The sequence below is a fragment of the Salmo salar genome, chromosome ssa04 (assembly GCF_905237065.1).
Source record: "Salmo salar chromosome ssa04, Ssal_v3.1, whole genome shotgun sequence".
Lineage (NCBI taxonomy): Eukaryota > Metazoa > Chordata > Actinopteri > Salmoniformes > Salmonidae > Salmo > Salmo salar.
Genome location: NC_059445.1, coordinates 68,370,043 through 68,396,286, shown reverse-complemented (window position 1 = coordinate 68,396,286; position 26,244 = coordinate 68,370,043). Strand labels below are relative to the sequence as shown.

Genomic DNA, 26,244 nt, shown 5'->3' with positions numbered 1-26,244 from the left:
AGGCGCTTGTGGTGTCCACGCCTACAAACGCTAATCTAAACAAAGATGGCGGCCTGTGTCATTCGTCGGACCTTTTTGTCAACGGTTAATAAATATAATAGGAAACACGCCATCAGTGTACTAAATGTCGATTTAAACAGTAGACAAACTCTGAATAGGACGCGTTTATCATGTAGCTTGTTCAACGTCCAACAGAAACGGTTGATGTCGTCAAGGTAAGTTAGATATTAGCTAGATAACTCGCTACGGCTGGTAGCTCACGTTTGTTAGCTAGCTAATTTAGCCTGACCGAGTAGCAGTTCGCTGTAACAGTTATTACCCTGCGTCTGCTAAAACAAAACCACCAAAAGCTGGTTATAGTATCCTTTCATTAATGACATTGTTAGCTAGCTAGTTACTTGTTTTTAGCTAGCTAACGTTAGATCGGTAGGTTAACGAGTTAGCTGGTTAGCGAACGCAGGTTGTTTTGACTACAGAATCTACTACACGTCAAGGTCAAGTTCCCAATTACTGTCATTGCATCCTTTATCATAGTAACGTCAGTTAATTACTATACTTGCCTGGGAACCCGACGTTGAATGGCATTGAATTCTACTTCGGGTAGAAATGAGTTTGAATCAGGAAGGTTTCCTCTCACGACCTCTACAAGCCAGAATGTTAAATACAATTATGTTTTAATGTACTTTATCGGTTGTCCGTGAGGTTGGTCCTTTTGGCTGTAAGAATGTGAGACACTATATCCACAGAAGTATAATTACGTTTCAAAGCGCTGGTAGTGTTTTCAGATTTCTATCACCTGAAGTATGTGAGGACGAGGAAAATAAATAAATTCAGCACTTGTCCGCATACTTGCTGAGCTCGTGCACGGGTTTATGATTCTTTGCATACTTCAGGTGATAGTAATCGGAATGCCCTACCAGCGCTTTTTTTATTTTATAATTGTAACTTTTATTTAACTAGGCAAGTCAGTTAAGAACAAATAATTTATTTACGATGCCGGAACAGTGGGTTAACTGCCTTGTTCAGAGGCAGAACGACAGATGTTTACCTTGCCAGCTCGTGGGTTTGATCTAGCAACCTTTTGGTTACTGGTCCAACGCTCTAACCACTAGGCTACCTATACTTCCCTGTGGATATTGTGTCTCATGCCTCCTGCCAAAAGGACCAACCGCAGAACAACCGGTAAAGTAAGTGTATTGGAACATTCTGGCTTGTAGAGGTCGTGAAAGGAAACTTTCCTGACTCAAACACAAATGTCTGCCAGTGTCAACATTGGATTTCCAGGCAAGAATCTGGTCATCTACGAGTTATTTAGCACCAGGTCCCCCACAAACATGCGGTGCGCATCAGGAGAGGGGCGGTAACTCATCCGGCCGCACCCCAACCCAGTCACGAACAGCTCTACTCACCTGCCAAAAGAGGCAGGCTATCCCTGGCCAACCGAAGATCCGCGGCGCTATGGAATAGTTACGTTTATGGGGATTCTGATTTAGATGCGTTCAGTCATAATCCCACAGATGGTAGCTTTGTACCATTGGCTCCTCAAATACATAACAGCTAGCAATCTAACTGTTAGTCCTTGATCAGGATGCTTTTTTCCATTACACAAGTCTTTGAACTAAGGTGTTTTCTGTACAGTAGTTTTTGATGCTGGGTCTGAACATTAACAAGCATCGCCTGCTGTACTGGGTCATTGCGTTTTAGCACACAAGGGTCGCTAAAAATGCAAGAAAAGCCCATTGGGCCTCTAGTACCAGAATGCTAACAAAATTAGCACAAACTAATGCTGGTAACAAATGAAAACGAACAAACTAATTGCAAAGGCAGGAAAATCCAGCTCATAAAGTTAGACAAGCGTAGCTACCAAATGTCATTTTCAACGAGTGTGGACATTTACGAGAAAATGTGAATGAGGGAAATTGTGTAAATGAGAAGTTGTGACACATGCTTTTCTGAAGGAAGAGCAACATATGTACATGGAGAAGAACAGAGGGAAAATAAACACTTGTACTAAGCACGGGAAAAATGGCAACTGTACAGAACTCACCCAGAGCTCTTTGACTTCTGTCAAAGCAGTTATAAGATATCTGATGGCTTACACTTGTATGCAATCCATTACTAAATGTAACTTCCATCACCTCATGTGCGTCGCACAACAGATTCGCGATACATATAGAACGCTATGGACTCTTTTTGCTATTTACAAACAAGCACGTGTCTGGCTCAACTGTTCTGGGGAACTATGGTAAACTTCATAATGTGACAAGTGAAATGAAGAACGCAATCTGCTTTATCTCCTAACGTATTGCACAAGTTGACTGCAGGTAATACATGACAAAGTAGCTACAAATATTAAAATCTGTTAACTTCAAATAAATAACTTTGACAGTATTGAAAAACCATCCCGTGGCTTTTTCCAAATACCCCCGTATATGGTATACTGCCCAAGCCTAGTATGCGTCAAATTGTTTGCATAGACGGCTTGACAGAAATGGTAGCAGAAGGTGAATGAACTTTTGTTGCACACACATCCACATGTTGTGTACCATTTTGCGCGATGACTCTGTAGGTGTGTTCAAGGTGTAAGGACCTTATCTTTGATATACCTTTTTTTATAGGGTTAGGGATTGGTGTTTCCACACTGCCATTTATCAATGTTACAGCGTGTGTTTGCGGAAGACTGAGGGACCACCTGTGCTAATTAGCTGTCTAACGTGCTGCTAACACCTGTGTGTATCGGAAGAAAGCCGCCAGAAACGTGTTGTCACTGGGAAAATACTGTCTGCAGCAATTGTGATGATGCCAGTTAAAACGGTGTGTATTTAGTGTTTGAAATTATTTTGATGTCATGAAACAGTTTTGTTTATAGAACTATATCGCAATTGAGAATTAATTTGCATTTTAGATGGATTATTTAGCTGTTCTGGCTGTCGGAGCCATTCTACCTATGAAAATAACTTAACTCTTAAGGCGCAATCTAACGATAGTTACCGGAGTAGTAACTCCAGTTCTATGAGTGGAGCGGAGCCTCATAAGGGAGCTCGACTCCTAGTGCTTTATCCCGATGCCTAGGCAGCGACTAGCCTGAGAATTATGCGCACACCTGCAGCCAATAGGAGTACAGGTGTCCCTATATAAGGGGACGCTTCCCATCAATCAGCCTCCTGAGAAATTATCTTCAACGAGACTGGGGGTCGGCAGGGCCTTAAATCCTACTCATAGAACTGAAGTTACAACTCCGGTAACTATCGTTCTATTGTGGCGCTCCGCCCCATAGGGGAGCTCAACGCTCAAATGTGCTCCCTGCCGAGCCTAACTCTTCCCACTTAATGAACAGTACTGCGACCAAATCCCGCAGTACTGTAACACGCTGTGAAAAGACTGTCACAATATACTCCGTCCTCGGTCTAATCTGCCCTACTCAGTCTAGAGGCATTCGCCAATGACTAGTGGGCAGAAACAAAATATGAGCCATACTAATCTGTACAAGCAGATAGCTGATACTTCAATATTAAGATTGGTCTAATAGTTCTGTAGTGTTACAGTACTATATCCCTAATCCAGCCGCCCAAACACAGTCATAGACTTGTGGGCCGGATGTAACACTTGACTCTACTGTTCTACCCCAGGAGTCATGTCATTCTAATAGGAAAAAGCGGACCTGATGGAAACCCTGTCCATTGGTCCTGCGTTTCTTACCTTAGTTCTAGCTTTCCCATCAGCAATGCTGAGTGCAGTGTCGTGTCTTTGGTTATGCCGGATTAAGTAATATGACATGCTATTCTATAAAATCCTTTCTCTGTAATTAATATGACCTGATTAAGCTAATCATGTAAATGTAATTAACTAGAAAGTCAGGGCACCACGAAAGAGTTTATAGAGCTGTTATCTTCCGAATAAACTCTTAAAGACCTAGGCATATTTTACATCAATAGCAGTAAATTATTAATCATCACCTTATTTCAGTGTCATCTGAACATTGTAGAATTCTTGGTTATCTTCACGAACCCTGACTAACAAGTTGAATCAGCAATACAAACTTTGGTTTAATTATTTATTTACTAAATAATCACACAGAATTACATCTACACAGAATGGATCATACATTGATTACTAATTATGTCCAAGAAAACGTCCCTGGGGGACGGAACCTGTGTGACGGCTGGTTACACAAAGAGAGGGGGTTGGGCTTGAATGAAAGCGCGGGAGGACTGAAGAACAAAGGGAGAAGCTATGCTATCGTAAATACAGAATTTTATGCATTCTAAATAACCGCCCATTTGGAAAAGGGAAAATGCTATAAATATTTACTCTGAGCTGCGCTTCGGTAGGTTGGTCGTAGATGCTGGCCGTGTTGCCCAACAGATCTTCCTTGTCCCTTTAAGAGTGTCTCTGGTGGTAAACTGGATACTTGGCAGTGTTGTTAGACGATATCCTTTCCTAGCCCACGTTTACAGCGGCTGCTGCTAACTCAACGGCTAGGAGGTATCACTTCTGTAGTGAATAGGAATTCAATGTTCATACCATTCGCAACCAAAGCTCACGCTGAGGTTGGCTTAGTTCTGTAGTTGACATGTTAGTCCTTTTAACGTGGAACCGTCGTCCTCGGAACAGCTTATTATCTGAATCCTTCTGACATTGGACCGTCGCTCTAATGTACCCAGAACAGCAAGTTATTCGCCCTTTTAACGCAGAGGCTGCAGGCCTCGCGTACTTGGAACCGGAGGTTACGTTTTCGTCAAGGGCTTATATAGTGGAGGGAGAGAAGGGTGTGTTTCATAGTTTATAACCAATGTCTCTTAACAGGGGCAGGCCACTGATTGAGCAGAGCTCTAACCTTATGAAAGCTTCCAAATGAGAGAATTGGTTTACATTTCATTTTAAGATTACATTTAATCTTTTCACAAAGTTTCATATTTAAACATTTAAGTACCAACGCATATTCTCCACTGGTTGGATTACCGAAATATGGTTCCTTTTCCCCCACCGTTTGATGTTCCCAGACTCTATGTTTAACAAAGGCTATTCAAGAGTCCTTCAGTAGAGTCAAGAGGGGGGGAAGGGAGAAAGGTATTTATGGGGGGGGGTCATAAACCTTACCCACAGGCCAAAGTCATGACAGCAGGCTGAACCAATTTAGAAGGCATACTCACTGATTTCTCAGTGTAACACGTCTCTCTCCTTGAAAAAGAGCGGACCTAATGGGAACCCCGCCAAATAGTCCTGCATCCTTAACTCAAGTTCTCTCTTCAGCAACGCTGAGTACAGAAAGAGCTAGACGACATGTCTAACAGGTAGAATTGGATAAAAGGAGACGATGACGACCACAACGCCGCTGTACAAATATTCTCTACCCGTGTTCCTCTGAAAAGGGCCGTAGACGCTGCTACTCCACGAGTGGAGTGGGCTCTTATGTCCTGAGGCAAGGGCCACCCTGCCACCTCATAAGCCGTCTCAATGCCTTCGCAAAGCCAATGAGACAGCGGTCTACCAAGTGTACTAGCACCGTGACACCCAAACAGCTGAGGCAACGACCTAATTGTCAGTATTCGGAAATTCAGATGACTGACGTGCCCAAAGTAAACTGCTTGTTACTCAGGCCCAGAAGCTAGAATATGCATATACTTGGTAGCATTGGATAGAAGACACCGTTTCTAAAACTGTTAAAATGTCTGTGAGTATAACAGAACTGAAATGGCAGGTGAAAACCCGAGGAAAATCCATCCTGGAAGTGGGATTTTTTTGTGTGGTTTTTCCATTGAATGCCTATTGACTATGTAATTGGTTAGGGCCCAGATTGCAGTTCCTATGGCTTCCACTAGATGTCAAGTCTTTAGACATGCTTTCAAGCTTGTTTTCTGAAAAACTACGAAGAAAAACACATTTTGGTTAGGGGACTGGGGAAGCATGCAGTACTGGAATGCGTATGTGACTGTGCGCGCCCTTCTTTTTCCTTTCTATTGAATACGCTATTGTCCGGTTGAAATATTATCGATTATTTAGATAATTGACACTCTGAGGATTAGTTATAAACATCGTTTGACATGTTTCAACGAACTTTACCGGTACTATTAGCATGTATTCGTCTGCATGTTTTGATCGCTTGAGCCAGTGGATTACTGAACAAAACGTGCCAACAAAACTGAGTGTTTGGGATATAAAGAAGGGCTTTATCGATCAAAAGGACCATTTGTTATGTTCCTGGGACCCTTGTGATTGCAACCAGATGAAGATCTTCAAAGGTAAGTGACTTATTTTATTGCTATTTCTGACTTTTGTGACTCCTCTGCTTGGTTGGAAAATGTTGGTATGCTTTTGTGTGCGGGGCGCAGTCCTCAGATAATCGCATGTCATACTTTCGCCGTAAAGCCTTTTGAAATCTGACAAAGCGGCTGGATTAACAAGAAGTTAATCTTTTAACCGATGTATAACACTTGTATTTTCATCAATGTTTATTATTACTATTTCTGTCATTTGAATTTGGCGCTCTGCAATTTCACTGGAAGTTGTCGTGCGCCAAAGAGGTTTTAAGAGAACTTCTTTAGGGGGGATTTGATTCAGTGGCTCGAACGGCGTCTCGCAGAGCACCTCGTACCAAAGTTAAATCCCACTGGGGCAGCGTGGCTCTAGGCATTGGCCTAAGCTGCCGCATTCCCAATAGAAACCGTTTCACTAGAGGGTGACAGAAAACGGTGTCTCTGCCAAACCCCTCATGACAAGCTGAAATCGCTGCCGCGAACACCTTAATGGTGGCGGGTGAGCGCTGCTTGTCAAACATGAACTGTATGAAAGAGAGCACGCCCTTGACATGACAGCACACGGGGTCCACATTCTCTGTGGCACACCATTGTGAAAACATGTATTCCATCAAAATTCAATGACCGGTCTAATAGTAGTATTTGTAACTTTGTTTTACACTATTTCCCTCATCCTTCCACCACAACCGTCATACACTGGTGGGCAGGTAATAAAACATGATTAACATATCTCTCTTATAGAAAAGAGCGGACTTAATGGGAACCACGCCCATTGGTCCTGCATCTTTCCCTCTTAGTCCTTCCATCAGTTACCCTGAATACAGACTGAGCTAGAGTTATGACATCTTGAGGGGGATTTAATTCAATGGCTCGCAGCACGCTTCGAATACCAAAGTCAAATCCCACTGAGGAAGCGTGTCCCTTGACATCGGCCTAGGTCGCCACGTTCCCAGTAGGAAACGTTTCACTAGGGGGTGGCTGAAGGCCGTGTCTGCCAAACCTCTCATGACAAGCCGAAATCGCTGCAGCAAACACTTTAATGGTTGCGGGTGAGCGCTGCTTATCCTGTGAAAAAACGCATTCCATTCGTGGGCAGACGATGTGAGACCCAAGAGTGTCATGCCAGAATGCGCCTTCGCTGTGAGAACCTGTATGTTGTCTAGGTTGGCCAAAACCTACATTACCTGAAGACGCAACAATTTTATTTCCGCATTTGCTTGAAAGGCGTAACGCAGGAACTTCCTGTGACGCGAATACACTTGGAAGAATGTGTCCTTTTAAGTCTATGCTTATACATACATCTTTGTCTACACAATCCAGCAGACACTTTGTCGTAAGCATTTGAAAGGGCCGTTTGGCTACGCTCTCATTGAGAAATGCGTAAATCCAATATTGGCCTCATTCCCCCTGTCTTTTTTTGGCACTAGGAAGTAGGGTGAATATAGCCCGCTGTTCTGTTGCTCTTTGGGGAACTACTGGGACCGGCTCCTTCGCCAAAAGTTCCGTGATCTCTTTCACGAGTGGCTACTTACTCTGGTGTCTTCATCAGTCTCCACCACGCCTGAAAACGGAGGAGGAGTTCGGTGGAACTGGATGGCATAACCCTTCTCCAGCGTCCGGCTTAGCAAGGGGGAGAGGGTGCAGCTTTGCTGCCACTTCCAATAATGCTCTGAGAGTGCAAAGCTGTGGTGCAGACAGTAGGAAGGACCTGTATTCCTCTATGGCCCAAGCCACTGCTGTCCCCCAACATTGAAGTGGTGGGACAGCCCAAGGTGGGCCCCCCTCAAAAGGGGAAGGAAAAATTGCTGATTTCTGTGAGAAACGGGGGCGACGACACGTTGGTTATACTCATAACCTTGTAGTTCCATCCCTCCTTGAAAGCAGTACTGGTCTGAACTGCACTGAGGAGCTTGCCTGAGTAGGTGCTCTGTCTCCAAACAGCGATTGCACCATCAAACCAACATGGGGTTGTGTACACTGGCTGTTCTTAGAACCCTGAGCTACATTACTCCTAGGAGTCTGTGGTGTGGGGTTCTTATGAGGTGTAGCATAGCGGCTTGAGTGTCCACTTTGCTGCCCTCTTATTCTTCCCACTTAAACCGTCCTCGTGTGTGCTCAGCTGCGCACTCGTAGTGGGCTGTGCTACACTCAGTGGTGAGAGGAAGAGGGCATGAATACGTTATGAGAAACTGGGGCGATGACATGTTGGTTAACCTTCTGGTTCCAGCCCTCTGAGCTGCACTGACTGTGGCGCCAGCCTGAGTCAGAGCACCGTCCCCAAACAGCGATTGTGTTATCAGTTCCAAAGAAGACTGCGTACACAACCCACTATGTGAAACATGAACCACGTTACTCCTAGGAGTCTGGTGTGTGTTTATTTTATTCTCCCCCCTGTTTCATCAGCGGTGGCGTCTCTTCTGGCCGTCCTTCGGATGGTGCCAGGTGGACGGCTTAACGGTCTCTCTCGCCAGCAGAACGGTTTCTCTCCGGTGCTGCAGGAGGGGCAGGGCCCGCTCCCGTGGTGCTGGAGGCTGTGTCAGGCACAACGTCTAGGGGTATAAACCAGGTCTACTGGGTAACCCACGGCGTGCTACATATCTCCAGCCGGCTCGCAGCCTGCTCAATGATCCCTGGAAATTAGAGCACAGAGGCCGCTGCGTAGAGGGCTGCTGAAAACTCAACTCAGCCCATCGCTTCCTCGCCCAAGGATGTGAAATTCCCCACTCTCACAAGGGAGGGTGGTTATTTCAGCCTTGGTCAGTAGAAGAATCCAGACACTTCCCAACATCCTGTCATCTCCAGAGGCGGTACCGTTGTCATATGATGCCTCAGAAGCTAAGGCTAACACAGACATGCCGTCCTCTAGAGAGATCTACCCTGAAAAATGCCTACCGCTGCTTCCTCTCCTTTAAAGAAAGGAGAGCGCAGCTAGGGCATTCTGAGGGATCTGTGAGGCTGCCCCTAGCGTGCTGTGAACCTAAGCACACGAAACACAACTTGTGTGGTTCCGCAGCCGCCATAGTGGAGCAGCGACACAGAGCTCTTAAAAGAGATTTTGGGTGGAAAATGCATGCTCATTGATGGACGATGTAGAGACAAGGGGTTCATCCTGAGACCTCTTCTAGGCTTCTTCAGTCCTGTCGCTGAAGATGACGTAAAGCTGATTGTGGGGATGCATCCCCTTATATAGGGATACCTGTACTCCTATTGGCTGCAGGTGTGCATCATTTTCTCTCAGGCTGTTCGCTGTCTAGGCAGTGGGGTAAACCACTAGGAGCAGAGCGCCCCAATGGGGCGGCGCTCCACGATATAGAACTGTTATCTAGGTTGGCCTAACGGTAGTTGATTTGTGTTGTGTGCTATGTATGGAACGCCGTTTGGTCTTTGTCAAAAAAGATGCCCGTCAAATAGTGTTATTTAAATAAGCTTTAAATTTGGCATGTCAAAAATACAATTCTATTATAGAATGGTGTGTGTGTGTGCTGAATTTGCACGTGCAAACCAAGTGCCACCACTATCAGTAGCACTGTCAAAGCTGTACAAAAAAAGTCTGCAAACACTGGCCACCCATGACGTTTACAATAACGCGTTGGTAATAAAGCGTTTTGTTTGACTAAAACTTCTGGGGTACCTAGCTAGCACCAATACAACCAGCCTGAAAACAATGACCAGTAGAAAGTGCAGTCATTTTCATTATTCTTAGCAATGATTTAGGAATCCTTGTGAGTATTGTTCGCCTATTGAACTTCAGTTAATGAAAATAAATGGCTAGCCAGCTACTTAACCCTGTTGCCCATAGCTAACGTTATAAGCAGCCAGCTAGCTTCTCTTGGCTTGTGAGGCTCGGCCGTACTGGGTTATGTGTTGTGAAGCTAGCTACAATAAGGATTAGGCACAATAGTGGAATTCACTGTTTGCCTTCAAAATGAACAGGGATACAAACTTATCACCTTGGCAAACTTCGCCGTTTTGAATCAGAAATAGGTGACCTACGTGATTCGTGGAGATCCGATGAGAAAAGTTTGGGTGGGGGGGCTTTGGATGAGTACTGGCTGTATGCGAATGAGTGATGTGCATTTGGACCAATACTGGCTGTATGTATCCAATGCTCAGCCAATCGTTCACGTAACAGAATGCAGCACGCGACTGAAGAGCAAAAAGGCAACCAGACATGCTCTGGGAAGGCAGTTTGCGCGTCCCGTGAACGGTAACGTTAGGTGAGAAGCCTAACCACGGACACCGGGGTGAGAAGGTGATGAAGCGTACTTCATGAGCTGTAACTGGAAAACAACTAGCATTTGGAAAGTTTGAGGTGAGGGAGAAACTGTGGTGGAACAGGTATTGTTAGCATTAAGTATCTTGCTAGCTAGAGAAATGTTGAGCAACATTAGCCAACTTAACTGATCAAATAATTGAGTTTATGGTGCAAGCCATATTTGCTGGCTAATAATCAGCTGGCTAATAAAGTCAGACAGCTTAAGTTAGTAACCTAACCAATTCGCTATAGTATTAACTGGTATAACTTGAGGAACGGCAAGCATTCATATATATATAATGCTTCAGTTGCTTACTGTACCCTGGCAATCTGAAATGTTAACTTGCGATCCGATCCATTCGTTAGCCAGTTATCAATAGCCTATAGTCGCATCATGGAGCCCATATGTTTTGATAGGTTTGTATCATTCACAAGTAAAGTTTCCAAATAACATAATCTACCACATAGGACATGTTCCAAATGATCACATTTAAAAAAAAATTAACATAGCCCCTTAAAATGCGCACTCGGTCCGGAATGGGGTAAATGTCCTTTATATTTTATTCAGCTAATTTCAATTATTTTCTTTTTCTTCTTAAGGTAAAGTCATATGAAATAATTGCACAGATTTGGAAGCATATCTTGTAAGTTAAATGAACAAGCCTACAGTCTATGGCAGTGTTACTCACTATGTTTTGTAGGTGGGCCACTTTGGGTTGAGACATTGACGGCCGCACAAATCTTTCATTAGTTTTTTTTCTTCCAATATCAATTGAGAGCATATTCAGCGCAATAAAGCACATGCGATTGATTTGATGTACAGCACCTCACAAATATATACATGCATCAAATAGGCTACATCACATGTATAAGACCCATTTTGAAGGTTACCTCAGTAGTTGGATGAGCGAAAATTGACTTGACTGAATTCATTCTAAATGTATAGTCTGTTGCTATCAATGTGTGCTTTGGTCAGTCTGTTTCTGTTTCACAATGTTCATTGAGTCCCTTCTCCCTCCTTTGCATGTTTGGGGTGCCGTCAGTGCACACAGATGCCAGATTTGACCAGTCAATATTAGAGGTCGACCGATTTTTATTTTTATTTTTTTCAACGCCGATATACCGATTTTATTGGAGGATCAAAAAAAAGCTGATGCCGATTTATTTTTATTTTTAACATTTATGTATTTGAAATAATGACAATTACAACAATACTCAATGAACACTTATTTTGAATTAATATAATACATCTATTTAGTCTCAAATAAATAATGAAACATGCTCAATTTGTTTTTTGCATTATTTAAACCAGTGTTGCAGAAAGTGCAATATGTGCCATGTAAAAAAAAAAAAAGCTAACGTTTAAGTTCCTTGCTCAGAACATATGAAAGCTGGTGGTTCAATATTCCCAGTAAAGAAATATTAGGTTGCAGTTAAAGGTATATGAAATACAAATGGTATAGAGAGAAATAGTCGACGCGTCATAATTCCTATGACTATTGGATGTTCTAATAGGCTCTTCAGTATTGCCAGCCTAATCTCAGGAGTTGATGGGCTTGAAGTCATAAACAGCGCTGAGATCAAGCATTGCTAAGAGCTGCTGACAAACGCAGGAAAGTGCTGTTTGAATGAATGCTTACGAGCCTGCTGCTGCCTACCACTGCCCAGTCAGACTGCTATATCAAATCATAGTCTTATAATATAATAAACACAAATACAAGCCTTTGGTCATTAATATGGTCAAATCTGGAAACTATCATTTTGATAACAAAACGTTTATTCTTTCAGTGAAATACAGAACCGTTCCGTATTTTATCGAATGGGTGGCAACCCTAGTCTAAATATTTCTGTTACATTGCACAACCTTCAATGTTATGTCATAATTATGTAAAATTCTGGCAAATTAGTTCAATGAGCCAGGCGGCCCAAACTGTTGCATATACCCTGACTCTGCTTGCACTGAACGCAAGAGAAGTGACAAATCAAATCAAATTTATTTATATAGCCCTTCTTACATCAGCTGATATCTCAAAGTGCTGTACAGAAACCCAGCCTAAAACCCCAAACAGCAAGCAATGCAGGTGTAGAAGCACGGTGGCTAGGAAGAACTCCCTAGAAAGGCCAAAACCTAGGAAGAAACCTAGAGAGGAACCAGGCTATGAGGGGTGGCCAGTCCTCTTCTGGCTGTGCCGGGTGGAGATTATAACAGAACATGGCCAAGATGTTCAAATGTTCATAAATGACCAGCATGGTCAAATAATAATATTCACAGTTGTCGAGGGTGTAACAAGTCAGCACCTCGAGTAAATGTCAGTTGGCTTTTCATAGCCGATCATTGAGAGTATCTCTACAGCTCCTGATGTCTCTAGAGAGTTGAAAACAGCAGGTCTGGGACAGGTAGCACGTCTGGTGGAAAAGGTCAGGTTTCCATAGCCGCAGGCAGAACAGTTAAAACTGGAGCAGCAGCACGGCCAGGTGGCCTGGGGACAGCAAGGAGTCATCATGCCATGTAGTCCTGAGGCATGGTCCTAGGGCTCAGGTCCTCCGAGAGAGAGAATTAGAGAGAGCATACTTGAATTCACACAGGACACCGATAAGACAGGAGAAATACTCCAGATATAACAGACTGACCCTAGCCCCCCGACACAAACTACTGCAGCATAAATACTGGAGGCTGAGACAGGAGGGGTCAGGAGATACTGTGGCCCCATCCGACGATACCCCCGGACAGGGCCAAACAGGAAGGATACAATTTCCCTAGTTAATATTGCCTGCTAACATGAATTTCTTTCAACTAAATATGCAGGTTTAAAAAAAATATACTTCTGTGTATTGATTTTAAGAATGGCATTAATGTTTATGGTTAGGTACTTTTGTGCGACGATTGTGCTTTTTTTCGCGAATGCGCCTTTGTTAAATCACCCATTTGGCGAAGTGGGCTGTGATTGATGATAAATTAACAGGCACCGCATTGATTATATGCAACACAGGACAAGCTAGGTAACCTAGTACTATCATCAACTATGTATACTTAACTAATGATTATGTGAAGATTTTTTTTTTTTTTTTTTTTTATAAGATAAGTTTAATGCTGGCTAGCAACTTACCTTGGCTCCTTGCTGCACTCGTGTAACAGGTGGTCAGCCTGCCACTCAGTTTCCTCGTGGAATGCAATGTAATCAACCATAATCGGCGTCCAAAAATGCCGATTACCGATTTATGAACACTTGAAATCGGCTCTAATTAATTGGCCATGCCAATTTAATCGATCGACCTTGGGTCAAATATTATCAGCAAAAAATGTAACAAGGGCTTTCAGAATATCCTCTCCTCCTCGTTTGTCCCAGAAGGGGCAGTAAACATAAGTTCCCCACTGAACGTCTCGTTTTGAGGGAAGCGGACCCAAACACATAATTGGGCAATGTCACTTACATGAGTGCTTTCGTCAAGCGCAATACTTAAACACAGCGTCACGGATATGTCAGTAATCAGTTGCTTACCGATGTCCTCGCAGACGTCTTCTGTCTCTTATGGTCGAGTCTGAGAGTTGCAGTCCCTGAATTTGCTTTAAAATAGCTTCCTTGTTTGTGAAATCAGCATACAATATTTCGGCTGAGGCCAAAAAGCATTATTTGACAATCTCCGTGTCTGTGTTCTCTGCAACAGTGCTAGATCTGTCCATTTGTTGTTGTCCTTTGAGTTGTGCTATTTTGTTGTTTCTAAGGTTGCTTTGGAACGGATTTGTTTTGTTAAAGTGGGCATGGTGTGACTGGAAGTGTTGCTCTAAATTTGCTCATTTAAAACAATTTGCCAGAAGACAAAGTGAGCTAGTCCCATTATGCAGTACAAAAAAATACTTGTTTGTCCATATTCTCTTAACTTTGTGTTCTTCTTGAATCCACCGTATCCTTCTCTTAGCTACGTTGGCTAGCTGCATTTCCTGGTTCTCCGGTGGTTGTTTCGTTCATTGCTGTCACATTTCTCCAGTTCTTCTCCCTCATTTTCATTGTCAATAAATGTACTTTTCTTTAGTACAATAAATTGATCCATGTCTACCAGACTGCAAAATTAGTTAGTAGCAAACTGATGTTGGTCGCTCTAGCTGAGCAGTTGCGTTCTATTTTGGCAAACGTTCTATTTCAGCCTTTGTTCAGCTGCTGTTCTATACTGCCTTCCAGGGAACAATAGATGTATTCAATGAAGGGCCTGCATTTAACACATTAAATTGAAATTGTATCATAAAAAAAATACTATTTAACTAGGCAAGTCAGTTAAGAACAAATTCTTATTTACAATGTCTGCATACCCTGGCCAAACCCTAACCTGGACGATGCTGGTCCAATTGTGCGCCGCCCTATGGGACTCCCAAACACTTCCGGTTGTGATACAGCCTGGAATCGAACCAGGGCCTGTAATGACTCTTCTAGCACTGAGATTCAGTGCCTTAGACCGCTGCGTCACTCGGGTATTGGCATGGAGCATAGCCAGATAACATGCAGTAGGTCAACTCATATTCTGTTCTTTCTTTAGACCTGACTAAAATAAATAATGGATTTGTGATGGAGTATATCAAATTGATTTATTATACTATATGCAGCCTGGCGATGCTAAATGTGTTTTTGTTAATTAACGGTCAATTACTGTGAGACCGGCAGTGTTTTTGCATGACAATAACCGGCTGACAAAATGTAATGTCCGCCTCAGCCCTACTTGCGTCTACTTATTTTATTATTCTCCACTGCTCCAACTAGGTATATGATAGTGTGACAGTGTCTGTTGGTTTTAGTGACGTGATCCCCTATGCAATGAACAAATCACGCCAGCAATTAAGACACTGTCAACAACTTGATCACTAATTGGCTGAGGGAGTTGCATGGATAACTTTGGAAGGGCAAGTAATGACATAAGTCAGTGTCTGTCTTATTACTTGTTCTTCTCCTAATGTCTTGATTTTCTTTGTCCTACAGGCCAGAGGGGAAGGTGCTGGAGACAGTAGGAGTGTTTGAGGCTCCCAAACATCAGGGGAAATATGAAACAGGACAAGTGAGAGGGTCTCCAACCACAACTCCATATTTCACTCCAGATACTAACAATTTTACATGGGGGTTCCCCAGGGATCTGCCTTAGAACCATAGCAATAAAATGACTAATTATATAGCTAATTCAATTTCTATGATGAGCAAAATACTGTTCCAACCTGGCAGGGTTTTCTTTTTACTCAACTCTTATACTCACTGCCAAGCTATTCCACACACAGCCTTAAGTTTGTCTGCCTCTCTCCCCAGTTATTCTTGCACAGTGTGTTTGGCTACAGAGGGATCGTGCTCTTCCCCTGGCACGCCCGCCTCTACGACCGCGACGTCACTCCTGCGACGGAGAGGTGATGACACCACCTCACACGGTCACCCATGTCTCCGCAAACCTGTCTGCTTAGCGTGCTTTTCACTGTCTGGAATGCCACCCTATTCCCTTATAGAGCACTACTTTTATAGTCCACTAGGCCTAAATAGTGAGTAAGTACGGTGCTATATCAGATGTAGCCATAAGATCCAAACATGTCACAGGCAGTTTGTAAAGGAAATGGATTGGAGTTATGTTTTTGTTTGGAGGTGGTCTAGCTCTCGTTGGCTGGTTATTCTTCATTGACACCTTTCCTCTGCTTGCTTTCTGCCCCCAGTAAGCCTACGGAACCCCCTGGGGCACACCGGTCCAAAGAGGTGAAAGGGAAAACTCACACATACTATCAGGTTCTGATAGACACCAGGGACTGTCCCCACATTGTGAGTATCTGACCCAAAGGCTGTCAACTACCTCCACTGGTACTCTGACTTGGTTCTGCGTTGTCTGTTAGGGCTGGGAATTGCCAGGGACCTCATGATATATTATCGTTCTATATGTATTGTGACTCAATATTGTGATTTGGTGTTCCAAAAATATTGCTCACTACATGTCTGCTGCAGAGAGACGAGGGAGCATGAGAAAACAAGTTTTTATCAGTCAGGGAAATGAAAGTGCTGTAAACATGTTGGCTCACTATTTAAGGAGCTAGAGAACAAGCTATAGAATTTTAAGAAGACTTGCATTTTGCCCCAGGTACACCCGACTAGTGCAAACATAATACTACCTACAATTTTTTATTTTCTTTTAATAGATACTTGGAATCTCATCAATTTCGTAGAAAAATAATATTGCGATATGTAACGAGATTCCCCCCATCACTATTGTCTGTATCACACACAGCAAAATTATGGTAACGTTCCCAAAACTCTTCTGATTTTGCAACCCTAATCGTCTCATTGTAAATGGTCTGTGTCTGTCAGTCTCAGAGATCACAGACTGAGGCGGTGACGTTTCTGGCCAATCATGATGACAGCAGGGCGCTTTATGCCATTCCAGGTGAGTCAGATGTAACACAGACAATTATTTTAAGTGTTGCTAATACATAGTTACTGTCGCACAAAGGAATTAATGCACTTAACTAACTCTCGTTCTCACTCTCTCAGGGCTGGACTATGTGAGTCATGAAGACATCCTGCCCTACAACTCCACAGACCAGGTCCCCATTCAGCATGAGCTGTTTGAGCGTTTCCTCAAGTTCAATGCCTCCAAAGGTACTGCACACAAAGGCTTTTTGAGTGTATTCAGTCAGTTAGCCAGTAAACGTAATGCGTATGTATGAATGAGAACTTGTTGGCAGGTAAATCCCAAAGTTTCAAATGTGACCGTTGCGCTGTGACCCGTTCTCCAGTTCCCCCATTCATACCACGGGACACGCTGCAGGCGTGGCAGGAGAAGAACCACCCGTGGCTGGAGCTGTCGGACGTGCACCGCGAGACCACTGAGAACATCCGCGTTACTGTTATCCCCTTCTACATGGGCATGAGGGTACGCCCCACACCACTTCTCTAAAGGGAATAAAGAATCACGGGCACGTTCAGCACAACATTGTGGAAGAAATGTCATGAATAGAGCTGACATGATTCCCTTTCTAGATCTGAGGCATGTTGTTCTACATAACATACAGTGAGCTCCAAAGTATTGGGAGAGTGAATTTTTTGGTATTGGCTTTTCTCCAGCACTTTGGTTTTGAAATTATGTGATGACTATGAGATTGAAGTTAAGACTTTTTAGGGTATTTTAATCCATATCAGGTGAACTGTTTAGAAATTACAACTCTTTTTGTACGTAGTCTCCCCATTTTAGGGGAACAAATGAATTGGAACAAATTCACTTGTGTGTATTAAAGTAGTAAAAAGTTTAGTATTTGGTCCCATATTCCTTGCACCCAATGATTACGTCAAGCTTGTGACTCTACAAACTTGTTGGCTGCATTTGTTTATTTTGGGTGTTTCAGAGTATTTTGTTCCGAATATAGAAATTAATGGTAAAATAACATTGTCATTTTGAAGTCACATTTATTGTAAATAAGAATACAATAATTCTATGCTACCATGATTACGAATACTACTGAATGAATGATGTGAGAAAGACCATGTACAAAAAGGGCTGTAATTTCTAAACTGTTCATCTGATATGGATGAAAATACCCCCAAATTAAAGCTGACAGTCTGCACGTTAACCTCGACGTCATTGTATCATTTGGCGTACAGAGTCAAAATAAGTAACTGTCCCAATAGAGCTCACTGTATTTCTATCTGAACGTTTCACGACTCTGCCCTGCTGAATGTGCCCCAGTCATGATTTGAACCTGTTTGTATTTTTGCTTATGTGTGTCATTTTTCTCTGTCAGGAAGCCCAGAATTCCCACGTATATTGGGTAAGTGAAAGAAGCTGCCACTGATGACTGTAGCCTAGTGATTGTTGTTACTATGTTCTAGCAAACTGTCAGATATGAAGAAACAATTATATTCACTTCAGTCTATTTCATGGTGTTCTTTGGGCTAAAAACAGTGATGTTTGGGTGTTGCTGTCATTTAAAAAAGAATTTCTGAATCTAGCTACAATTTTAGCCATACAAGCTAGCTTCCCATTCCCATAGAAACCGCCGATTGTGCCGGCGTACCTGCATACTACTGTAGTCAGTGTGCATCCAAAATGCCACGCTATTCTTTTTGAAGTGCACTACTTTGACCAGAGCCTCATGGGGCCCTGGTAAAAAGTAGTGCACTACATAGGAAATAGGGTGGCATTTCAGACACGCCCAGAGTGGTTTCCGTTAGCTCACTGCTCGGTCTGTCTGTGTGTGTCAGTGGCGGTACTGTATCCGTCTGGAGAACATGGGGGAGGAGGTGGTGCAACTGAGGGAGAGACACTGGAGGATCTTCAGCCTCTCAGGCACCCTGGAGACGGTCCGTGGCAGAGGAGTGGTGGGACGGGTGAGTCTCTCGGGCTGCTTTCAATAAATCTTTCCTGATTCCTCACATCCTCTCCTTTTCAAAATCTATTGGAGAAGGTCAAAAAAAGTGTGGTAAAGACTTGTCTACCAAATGATACCCCCTCACTGTGTGTGTCTGTGTAGGAGCCAGTGTTGTCCGAAGAGCAGCCTGCCTTCCAGTACAGCAGTCACGTCTCACTGCAGGCACCCAGCGGGCACATGTGGTGAGTCTTGCCAAGAAACGCGCGCTGTGAAACACCTGCCCATTGTTGTCAAAAAGTAGACACTTTGTACCAGCAGAACACACATGGCAGAATGTCACACAAGTGGTGACCATTTTTTGTTCCTGCTGGTCCAAGTAACCTACTATGATGGCAGGGTTTATTTCCACCCTAAAAAGAATACTAGCCTAATCAACATAATAGACAATATGTGCCATATAGCAAACATCAGGCTGAATTGTATAACGGTTCATTAGGTGCCAAACAGAAGAAAAATGTACTGAAAGTACCTCAACTTTCACCCTATCTGGACTATGCAATTCCAGATTCCCCAAGTTACCAGAATTTTGCAAACCTAGTAGAGACTAGTATGGTTGAGCTTTAGCAGCACGCAGTTCGGACTCTTTGTCTGTATGGAAACTGACATTGGCTACTGCATTGTGTGTGTGTGAGCTATCTCTCTTTTCAATCATCCTAATATGGAATTTCAGGTATGGGTCTGAGCTCCAATGAACAAACACACTTTTTGGTTAATAGGCTCTGCAAACTCCCTCAAGTTTTCTGACTTGCGATATCGGGCAATTTATTTACCTAATTTGGCCAGGTTTACCCACTCTGTGCCAGGTTTGTTGTATTAGTCGATGAGGGGCACACTGTGTGCGTGTGTATATATGTAAGTAAATTGGTATGTTTGTAGCATACTGTAGAAGCATAAATATTGTCAGTGGCAACAGTAGTAAAATTACCCTAGTCATAGTAGAAGCTGAAGTAGGCTAATTGTAGGAGCAGAGCAGTAGTAGTTGAAGTAGAATACTTGAAGCTAGTAGTAGAAAATGAGTCATAGCAGTACTAATATAGGACTCTGGACTGGGCAGTGGCTGAAGGGGCTCGGACTCTGACGGTGCCTGTCGTTGTCTCTTGACCCCTGCAGGGGTTCCTATCGGCTCGAGAGGCCCAACGGCACCTTCTTCGACGTCCGCATCCCGCCCTTTTCCCTCGAAAGCAAGAAAGACGATACACCCAACGGGTTCCTGCCCGGCCCTTTCACCTCACTGGCCTGAGTAGAGCCATGCCATCCTCCAAAGTGCCCCACTGCTCCACCCACACTCACATCACCCTCTTCAAAGCCTGCCCCTGTCCTGTTCACCACCCATTCTCCTCTCCACATAGGCTGTTCCACCTAATCAACAACTGTAGCCCTTCCTGCCAACACAAATGCACTAGGCTCTTGGATCGATATCAATACTAAGTCATTGGGAAGTGTGAATGTGACTCTAGGCCAAACCTTGCAGAGAGCCCTGTGGAGCTAAGCATTGTGCACATACCCGGGGACTACCTTGTCTGCACTACATGTACAGTACCACTAGTAGGATTGTGTGGCACTTCAATAGTGACCTTTGCTCTGGTAACACATGGCGGTGTTGTCAAGACAGGTGCGGTCTGTGGTTCTCTAATGAAAAGTAGTCTACCCAACATTTAGTCAGCCGTCTAGACGAGTCAATACTCTTAAATTGCTTCCTTTTCTCCTCCAGTCTCCTGCCCTTCAGTACAACTCCTATGGCTTAAAGGGCTAGGTTTCTGCCATCCTGTTTTTCACCAGTCATATGCAGGGCAGGCTCAGCAGTGGATGAGGAAAGGAAACCAGACTATTCTGACTTTTGCGTCTATTCCAGACTGGTAAGACTTTTAGACACTTGAAACCATTAGGCCTAATACTGTTAGACTATTTGACTGTGAAAAGGACAAACCGAGTATAAGTTCAGGCTGAGAGGAACACAAACATGGTATTCAGTATCCTACTGAGCGACTCGTTCTGTTTTTGGATAATCTCTTTACATTTCCAATGGTACGTTAGTTTAAAAGAAAATGTTATTTGAGTCTCAGTGGTCTAACACGTTTCCCCTGACATTTTAAGCCCATTTCTCACCAAACCATAGTGAATCAATAAGTATAACTCATTGTGAATGAAACACTATCTTTTATGTTTTGTCGGTCAACCACATACTGTGTGTACACAAATGAAGAAGAGCAGTTGACTGTTTGACATGAGGAAGATGAGTATAGTGTTTTATTTGAACGTCATAGCACTGTTGCTTAACATCTTCCTAAACACCGCTCATAGTAGAGACCTACTCCCAAAAAGAACCGAGGGCCTTGATCAGACAGTGACTACATAATCTGTGTTTTCTACTCCCTATCAGGGCTGTACTTATCAGGACCTCAACCCTCTAACACAGAGGCAGCAAAGCTGTGACGTAGTACACGTCTACTAGTTATAATCATGCTGCTTTATTTATCACATGAGCTGTTAAAGGGGAAGGTCAGTATTTTAGAACCTAATGTTAATGGTTCCTCACCCTGAAAGTATGCTGCATGACCCTATCGCTTCCATTTTTGTGTTGATGTTTAAAGAATTTAACCAGGGATTATAGTTTCTCCTGGGCCAGAGACTACTTTCAAGATCTAACATTAAGTTGTAAAATATTGTACATCCCCTTTTAGTGATGGAATCCGCATTAGGGGTAACAGCCCACTGTCTGCCCCAGCACCTTTTATTGTTTTTGTTTTGTGGATGAAACGGAGGTGAGATGTGTCAAACTGTTTGTTCGTTTGTCGTAACTTTTTTGTTGTAATATCCAAAACGAACGTGGCAGATTCACTATTAAGGATTCCCGCTTTAATTTGTGCTGCTATGATATGATCTCATTCACTGCTGATCAAATAGCCAGTCACTAATCATAGATGCGCAATTACTAGATTGTTCAATCAATGGCAGACATTTGAAGTTGTTGTCAATGTGTTACTGTATATCTAGTAATTTCATGGTGACTTAAGTATTCATGCTCGTCTTCTTGGCACTTTCCTGTATCTCCAGTAAAGGCAAGGCACTGCCACACTGACCCCAACTGAAGTCACACGTGTATATTTGTTCATGTTAATTTATTCTTTATGGTGTGTATGTATGTATATATTTTATGTGACGGAATCAGTCTTGTATAGTATTAATGTGTCTGAAGTGACATGGATTAGTCGATGCATTTGAATGGAAATATAAAATGTTTGTTAATGTGACTGGCTAATTGAATCAGTGTATGGATTTGTGGATTTCAGTTTGGGAATCCTAATAAACGCTTCTGTGAATCATTGAAATTGTTCTGTCTATCACTATCTAAGTGTACTCCCCTTTTAATCTGCATGCATTAGGGGTGGACTGGGACCACAAATAGGGCATTTCTGATAGTTGTTGTTTTATTGCGGACCATTTTGAATGATTGGCCATTTGGAGCCAGTATCTGAAAAGGGACAGCAGCCAAATGATAATTCTGTGCAAAAATGTTAATTAACAGGCACATGGGCCCGGCTGCCTTTTTTGTTCATTTTACAAATGTTTTCCCCCAATTTTAGACCTGCTCACTTTTGTGTCTAGTCTTTTTAATTTGTTCTGCATTACATCCACTAGCAGGTCCTGATGTGAGGATGGCACTGTGGCCAAAACAGAGTTGATAACACAACTTTATAATTTATTTTTATGTTGCATGATCAACAGCATTTTTGACTCAGGATTCACACATGGAACCTTCTTTGTTGGCACTGGCAGAATAGATCCCTTTTAGCTTTTCGGTGAGATTTTACTGTCTAAGTTTGTGAAAGACTAGCTAGCATGCTGTGGCTGTGCTAGATACTGTATTTCTGTGGCTAGCGGCAACATTAGTACAGGCTACTACAGTCTAGTACATGGATGGGCAATTCCAGTCCTCGAGGGCCTGATTGGTGTCACAGTTATGTCCCAGCTAACACCTGACTCCAATAATCACCTAATCATGATCTTCAGTTTAGAATGCAATTTGCAATCAGCTGTGTTTGGTAGGGATGGAGGAAAGTGACATCAAACAGGCCCTCGAGGACTGAAGTTACCCACCCCTGGTCTAATACCTCAGCAAAACTTTTCATGGCACGGGGACTGAAGCCATCTCCCCTGAGCGAGAGGGTGAAAGAGAATGCTCCGCCATATCCTTGTTGAATTTAATTGTTTATTGAAAATCATTTTTTCCCCTGCGCCTGCTGATTGGTATTTTCCGCCTTCTGCAGGGGGACTTTAACTTGCCAACGGGCTAATGGCGGCGCCATGTTCGAGGTGGCCATCCCCTCCTTCTCCCTGGAGAGCCACGGCCATAGGGACAGCCCCTACTCCTTCCTCTTCTGAGAGAGGGGGGGGAGAGAGAGAGACTGGCTCCTCTTCTTTATGGTGGAAATGGACCCAGGCTCAGTCCCCCCCCCACATTTGTGTTTTTATCTCTTCTCCTCAGGGACTTTATTTATGCTTTCACCTCTAAGGCAATCCTTTATGCATGCAACCAGAGGTCCGATATTAGACAAGTTACACACCTCACACTGAGGTTGTGTAAAGCGGTTAAAGACATGCGGTGGCACATTGGCGACTAAGTATTTTCATTTTTTTGTACTTCACGCTTTGGACTGGATGTCGCAATGTGTAGGTCATCCCTGCATAATCAATGCACAGAATTACTGTCTAACCTCAATTAGCCACGAAATCCCGAGTTTGAAAGAGACGGGCGCAGCTGATCAGCCCCCTAGCAATTTGAGTTCTAGCCAATGAGCTTCAGCCCCTCGCCAGAGTGTTGCCATTTGAGTGACGGCTAGCAAGATGCACCTACAGCCGAGCGAGAGGGAGCAAAGACGATGTGCACATGGTGCCTCCAGAAAGTATTCACACCCCTTGACTTTATTTAACTAGGCAAGTCAGTTAAGAACAAATTCTTATTTAAAATGACGGCCAAACCCGGACAACGCTGGGCCAGTTGTGCACCGCCCTATGGGACTCCCAATCACGGCCGGCTGTGATACAGCCTGGATTTGAACCAGGGACTAGTGACGTCTCTTGCCCTGAGATGCAGTGCCTTAAACCGCTGCGCCACTCGCTACAGAGATGGGGTAGTCATTTACACTGAAATTTGTTCAAAGATTTTACTGAGTTAGAGTTCATTAAAGGAAATCAGTCAATTGATATGAATGCATTAGGCCCTAATCTATGGATTTCACATGACTGGGAATACAGATTGGTTGTGCAAACCCACAGTTCCATCAGCTGTCTGGGTGGCTGGTCTTGGATGATCCTGCTGGTGAAAAAGCCGGATGTGGAGGTCCTGGGCTGGCGTGGTTATACATGGTCTGCAGTTGTGAGGCCAGTTAGACATAATGCCAAATTAGGCGGCTTATGGTAGAGAAATTCTGGCAACAGGTCTGGTGGATATTCCTGCTGTCAGCATGCAAATTGCACAGCATGCAAACTGCACGGCATTGTGTTGGGTGACAACTGCACATTTTAGTGTGTGATTGCCCCAGCACAAGGTGCACCTGTGTAATGATCATGCTGTTTAATCAGCTTCTTGATGTGCCACACCAGTCAGGTGGATGGATTATCTTGACAACGGAGAAATGCTCACTAAATATGTATACAAATTTGTGAACGACATTTGAGAGAAATACGCTTTTTCTGCATATGTAAATGATCTGGGATCTTTTATTTCAGCTCATGAAACATGGGACCAACAATTTTACATGTTGCATTTATATTTTGTTTAGTATAAAAATCGTGTTGAACACTTGCACAGAGTGAGTCCTGTAACTTATCATGTGACTTAAGCACATTTTTACTCCTGAACTTATGCAGGTTTAACATAACAAAAGGGTTGAATATTTATTGATTCAAGACATTTCAGCTTTTCATTAAAAAAAAAATGTAATTCCACTTTGACATCGTGTGTAGGTCAGTGACTCAATTTAATCAATACAAATTCAGTCGTAACACAACAAAATGTGGAGAAAGTCAAGGGCTGTGACTACTTTCTGATGCCGCTGTCGTTGCTTACCTTTTTTATTATAGGCTACTACTCAGACACTTTTTTTAAAATGACGTTTAGAATTTATGGTTTTCATTTAAAAGCTTCATACCTCACTTGTGTTTTAACACTCAAATCACTCATAGCTCTGTTTACATTTATCCAGCATATATGAAAGTTTTTTTTTTTAGCTTTCAACATGGTGAAATAAAATTAACTACAATTTTGGACAAGATGAGCACACTTTCAATTTCCTTTCTGTTCCTTCAGTGGACCTCCTTTACCTCACCCTACCTTCTCAAACTGTGACTACTTGACTCCTGCAGTATACTCTCAAACAGACCTCTCCAACACGTATTTTTAACAGTAAAAATATATTTCTTGCTCAGTGATATTAAAGCTGGAATTCTTAGTAGTGAAACTGTCACATCTGCCTGATATTACAACAAAGTTACTGCAAACAGCCCCACCTCCCTGGACATCATTGCACGTGCAATAGAACAGCAGCATACTGTATGTAGTGATGATTTTTTTAGTTATTATTATTACGATGCACGACTCTCCCCAGCTCCGCTTCGTCAACAAAACAATGGCCGTGGGGCGGACAGTGCTGCTGTTTCACCATACTGCGAATTCTATCTTTAAGATGGTTAAGAACCAATGGAAAGAAATCATGGGTTTGAGAACTTTAGCTGTTTTAAAATTGTATGTGATGTTTGCAGCATGGGAGTGCGTGTGGCTGCATCCTGTTACATGGGAAATTGCCTCGTCACTTTGAATGTCATGAGGGATAATTAATTGACAGTGATGACAGTCTATTAGGTAAGTCATCTCGGAAACTATTCGTAATCTTCCGTGAGCGCTGGCCTCCGGACAACCTTTCGTACATCTGCCCACAAGAAATTAAGAAATAGTCTGAATATTTTAAAGGGACACAATGAGAAAACATTACATGATGTTATCAAGTACCCAGAGCACTTATAAACTTAATTAGTGTTTTAAATAGATATTTGTTCTTATGGCTTGGGTGATGTGGGCAGTTTGACTACCCAACAAGCTGTAATCTAGGAGGGTATGTGACTGTTTCAAGCCTCCAGTACGCTCACACCATTTTTATCTGGTAACTGTTGTACACTGCAGTGTAACAGACATATGAGGTGCCTTTTTAAAAACTGATGTTATGTATTTATTTTCATATTGTGAACAGACGACATTGGCATGTGAAACTTGCCCCTATTTCTCCTTCACGCTATACACAGGATAGCGCTGAATGGGATTTATAGTCATTCTGTAACTAATAAACATGTCAAAGTGA

General features: G+C 43.0%; 1 protein-coding gene across 2 annotated transcripts; it reads left to right on the top strand.

Annotated features, from left to right (window-relative positions):
* Nucleotides 1–26,244, top strand: LOC106603723 (polymerase delta-interacting protein 2). Of its 2 annotated transcripts, none has more exons than XM_014197754.2 (11): nucleotides 1–215; nucleotides 15,480–15,555; nucleotides 15,798–15,892; nucleotides 16,190–16,292; nucleotides 16,833–16,908; nucleotides 17,016–17,123; nucleotides 17,261–17,397; nucleotides 18,263–18,289; nucleotides 18,723–18,848; nucleotides 18,992–19,071; nucleotides 23,158–26,244. In XM_014197754.2, exons 1-11 carry the CDS (start codon nucleotides 46–48, stop codon nucleotides 23,270–23,272), a joined length of 1,113 nt encoding a protein of 370 aa, XP_014053229.1. In that variant the 5' UTR covers nucleotides 1–45; the 3' UTR covers nucleotides 23,273–26,244. The 2 variants fall into 2 exon arrangements, with proteins under 2 accessions (XP_014053229.1, XP_014053228.1); XM_014197753.2 differs by lacking the exon at nucleotides 23,158–26,244 and adding an exon at nucleotides 20,000–22,214.